Source organism: Cynara cardunculus (assembly GCF_001531365.2).
Source record: "Cynara cardunculus var. scolymus isolate 2C chromosome LG 1, CcrdV1, whole genome shotgun sequence".
NCBI lineage: Eukaryota > Viridiplantae > Streptophyta > Magnoliopsida > Asterales > Asteraceae > Cynara > Cynara cardunculus.
In genome coordinates, this window is record NC_037528.1 from 43,316,107 (window position 1) to 43,320,725 (window position 4,619).

The 4,619-nt window shown below is 31.3% G+C and overlaps 1 protein-coding gene across 1 annotated transcript; it reads right to left on the reverse strand.

Annotated features, from left to right (window-relative positions):
* Nucleotides 1-1,206: 1,206 nt before the first annotated feature.
* Nucleotides 1,207-4,036, reverse strand: LOC112506165 (AT-hook motif nuclear-localized protein 9-like). The gene is made up of 5 exons (XM_025110188.1): nucleotides 3,745-4,036; nucleotides 3,584-3,654; nucleotides 2,645-2,782; nucleotides 1,612-1,767; nucleotides 1,207-1,521 (listed from the first exon to the last, which is right to left on the reverse strand). The coding sequence occupies exons 1-5, from the start codon at nucleotides 4,034-4,036 to the stop codon at nucleotides 1,207-1,209; spliced, it is 972 nt and encodes a 323-aa protein (XP_024965956.1).
* Nucleotides 4,037-4,619: the final 583 nt, after the last annotated feature.

Consider the following 4,619-nt stretch of genomic DNA (forward strand, 5'->3'; position numbering starts at 1 on the left):
TTTCAAAGATTAATTAATTTTAAAAGATTAATTAACCATTAATTAAGAATTCCGCCAGAAATCCGCCGGAAATACAATCAGTTTAATATTTCCGGCGAAAGTCAATAAAAGTTGACTTTTTTGAAGTCACACGGAAATCTGTCAAAAATCCACCGAAAATGCCCAGTTTTCTAGTAGTGTTTGCATTATCATATTTAACAAAATCATATATGAATAAAAAAATACACCAAGTCAACAATTTCATCATATTTTGAACGTAAAAAAAAAAGGATAAGAGAATCATTGTGAAGATACCAAGTACGAACTAATATATTGTTCGAGATAAAATCATAATGATGCAATTGTTATGATAGGAAACCACACTTGTAACACTTGGCATTTTTTTCTTCAAGTTTTGGTTATAAAAAAGATGAATATTTCATAATAGACTACTTAATATGACTATAAGAAGAATCCAATAAACGTTTTCACCATTAAGTATTAATAAAAGCGACTTTATTTTAAACTCAAGAAATTACACGCTAATGCATTACAACAAATTGGAACATTGTTTGGTTACCTCTTAATAGTTCCATTAAGAGTCAGCATCTGAATCGTTAAGAGTTGAATCTTGTTTGGCAAAAAAAAAGTCTGTCTCTTAGTGGTTCTAAAACCCTCTGAATGATTTTGTATCATGGGTCTCTCTTAACCATTTAGCGTCCTAATTTCATTATAAATAATTACCAAATAATTATATTTCATTTTGCACTATATTATGAGAGCCTATTAATCATTCTGATCACTTAATCATTCTGACCACTTAATCATTTGCACCAAACCATTCAACAATTTTCAAACAACCCTTTAGAAGATGTGTCATAATAGAGTACTTAATGAGACTATAAGTTTAGAGAAACAAAAAATATTGTTCATAGTCTCCCACTAAGTACTTTTATAAGGCACTCGATGACAATTGGACATCCTAAAGTACCAATTTTGTTGTAATAACTACTACGCAAGTTAGAAGAATGCCATGCCACTTAGAACCATGATTCACTTGGGTACGAGAGAATCTAATAATCAAAGCAAACAAAGCCAAGGAATCAACAAATATAACCAAGAAAGACGAATTTTAGGAAGTTTTGGCTTATTTTCCAAGACTCAAACTAGAATGTAAAATTAAGTTTAACACAAATTACTTAACTTCGACAACACTTTTGACTTTAATTACTCCATAGATGCATCAACATTCAAATCTGGAGATAATTTCAGATTCCACGAGGGTACCAAGCTACTTGCTCTTGGTTTATGCTTCGTATAACTTGTCCCACCATCATTTGTCTTCATGCCAGTGGTTGGCGCTGGTTCATGTGATGTAACTTGAAGCTTGTGGACCGGCGGTGCCTGTGAGATTGGGTTTTCTGATGTTCCAACTTTCGGGTCAAGACCTACATGTGGAGATACTCGCATTCTAAGGCCATATAGGTTCCTCTTCTTAGGAAGCTTTTGTTTCCTAGTTGGTATGAAGCTACCCACAACCATCTGCAAGATTCAATACATAGAAAAGCCTCCTGATAAGTTAATGTCTTGTATGCTTTATAATGGGACTCAAAAATTTGTTCTAATACTTACTTGGACTGGGGTAGAAGCCAATAGGGAACCACCAAGGGTGCCACCAATGATATGACCATCAGTGCGAGAGAGTAAAACACTTAAACCTCCTGTCTGAATTTTACCATCTTCAGAAATGTTGAATGTGCCTGATAAACGCAGAATCTCGAATATGCCCTACATCATAGTAGATATTAGTAGATATTAGTAAGTTTGGTTTCTTAGGTTTTTTAGGACGACTAAAGTGTTTAAGCGTCCCTTAGTCATATACAATTGCTCTAGTGTATTGCATATACTACAATGAAAGTTGTAATGAAGTAATGTAAGTAAATTACAAACAAGGCCTAACATGGTACATGTCAAAAGTTATTTTATTAGGGGTGCCCGATAGTATTCATGACAAAGGCAAATACAAATCATGTGCTCATACTTAGGGCTATAGAGATCAACATTGTAGGGGCAAAGCGCACTCGAAAACGAAGAGCATAACTTCAAGTATTTGGTTATTACGGTCTAAACAGAGGAAGAGATCAATGATGATATAATGCATCACGTAGAGGCAGGGGTAAACTAGAGGGTTGCAACGGGGGTGCTATGTTATAAGACAATCCCATACAAACTAAGATGCAAATGACAGTAAGATTGTTGGTAAAGATTAGTTACCTGATAAGCACTAACTTTTAATTAAGGAATTCATGTATATATGCATATGAATGCTACTTTTAATTTCATTTTCACATAATATTTTTATTTCAAGCACTTATTATATTCATGTCGAGAATGCGCCATGATCACCACGTGACAACTATCAAATGTCAGTTACATAAAATTAATAATTACATTTGACTTTGTAATAACTGCGTTGAAAGCGCGTCCAACAAATTCTTATCCTAATTTCTATTTATATATATATATATATGTGTATATATATATATATATATATATATATTCGAATTGAAAATTTAGATATCAATATATGTGGTTTCACACCATATAATAAAATTTACTGAAAATTAATTAAAAAATATACGATGGAAATGAAAATATACATTACCTCATATTTCAGCAAATGAGCATAAGAACTAGAATCGGGCTGTCGAATCACGACATTATAAACCATACCAATTGCAGACAGAACTGATATGCATCTCGGACCGATTTGAAAGGGAGCAATTATTTTTTCTGCTACATCCTGCCCATTCAAATAATAAAATCAGTGGTTCAACTCTACAGAGATGGATAAAATTCACAAATATATTTTTTATTGAGACTAAAATCATTTAATAATTAATTTTATATCATTTAAAATCTTCCAATATTGAAACACATTTAGAAATGCTATCCAGTGAGAAGGCCAATGTAATTAAAATTTTGATTTGCTAATTTAGTTAATTATATTAATTTATTTATGTTTATTTTATTTTATTTTAATTTACTGTATTGTTTATTATATTCAACTTTTTGCGGGTTTATTAAATTAAGTTCAATATTTTTTGTTATTAAATTATTTTTTAATCACTAAATCAAAAATAATTATATTAAAGTTAATACTTAAATGAATACTAATTAATTATAGGTGATTAAAATATGTCTTATTTGTTAGAGGTCTAATCTTATTTCTCGATAATCAAAATATGTATTACAAACTAAAATAGTTGTCGATTTGACAAAAATTCCATTTTTAAAAGACACGATATTTTGTTAATATAACAAACAATTACAAAATAAACGTAACAATTTTGAAAAATTATTAATATTATATTGGTGTCAATGGCCAACCAATCTGGATAATCGTACCAAATTCTTTATATTTAGGAACTAAAATGGTACCGCAAATCTAAGGAAGAATAAAAATCCCCGTGTGGTCACGGAGGTTCAAATACGGTGACTCTAGGCTATCAGCAAAGCAGGTGGTCGTCTTGGAATTAGTCGGCTCGCATAGCGGGTTGGATATCTAGATTAATAAAAAAATGGTACTTCTACAAATCAATACCTCTCCGGTACACACTTGTATGACATAAGGTGTAAGTTCCATTCCTTCAGTGTCACCATGCATGTCTTGCCCTACAAAGATCGTAACAATCATGTTAATATATGTTGCTTTGTTTGGTTTGAAAAACGACAGTTGATAAGTAATAACGTAAACAAACTCACCCATGGCATGAAGTTGATGGTGAGCAGACCCAAGTGGCTGCTGGTGGATCGGCAATGGCGATGGTGATTGTGCACTTGGTCTTCTTATGAAATTTCCATGGGAGTCGTATTTTCTTGGTCTGCCTCTTTTCCGTTTCAGTGGAGTAGCAAAACCACAACCACTGCCATCAGAAGTTATGGTCGATCGTCGGGTGGTGATGGCTACATCACTTCCTTCCATACCGATGTTTGAAGCCTCAAAACCAAATTCAGAAGCAGTGTTCTGGTAAACTTTGCTTCCACCACCCTTCATTTGCTTTGTAACAAAAGAGTTGAATATGGAGAATGGTGGATGTATGTATATTTATAGTGAGAGGGTTATTAAAGAAGAGAGAGAAAGTAAGAGGAATAACAAAAAAAATATTGTGAATAAATAAATGATTTATATATGAATAATTGGTAAAAAAAAACTTGGATTCACATGTGAATAATTGGTATTATATGTAAAAGTAGGTTGGCATTGTATTTTTTAAATGAATTTTTTGAGGTAAATAATTGGTAAATCATTTATTTTTGCATTCTCTAACCGTTTTTTTATACCATTTTTTAATTGAATTTTTCCCGTATACATAGGTCAAACTTTGAAATTTAATGTGTGATCAGTATGATATTAATTTGTTTTATAATACTAGAAAGGTACTTACATAATGCAGCGAGATAAATCTCGATTTTAATGTTCTATTTTATTCTTTGTCTCTGTTGTTGTTATAATACGAATTTTATGTATTTTTTTTAGAAAACAATAATGATTTTATTTTTGAATAAAATATAAATTTGAAGATATTATAAAATTTTGAATAAAATATATCAACGTTAATATCAAATCAACTATTTAA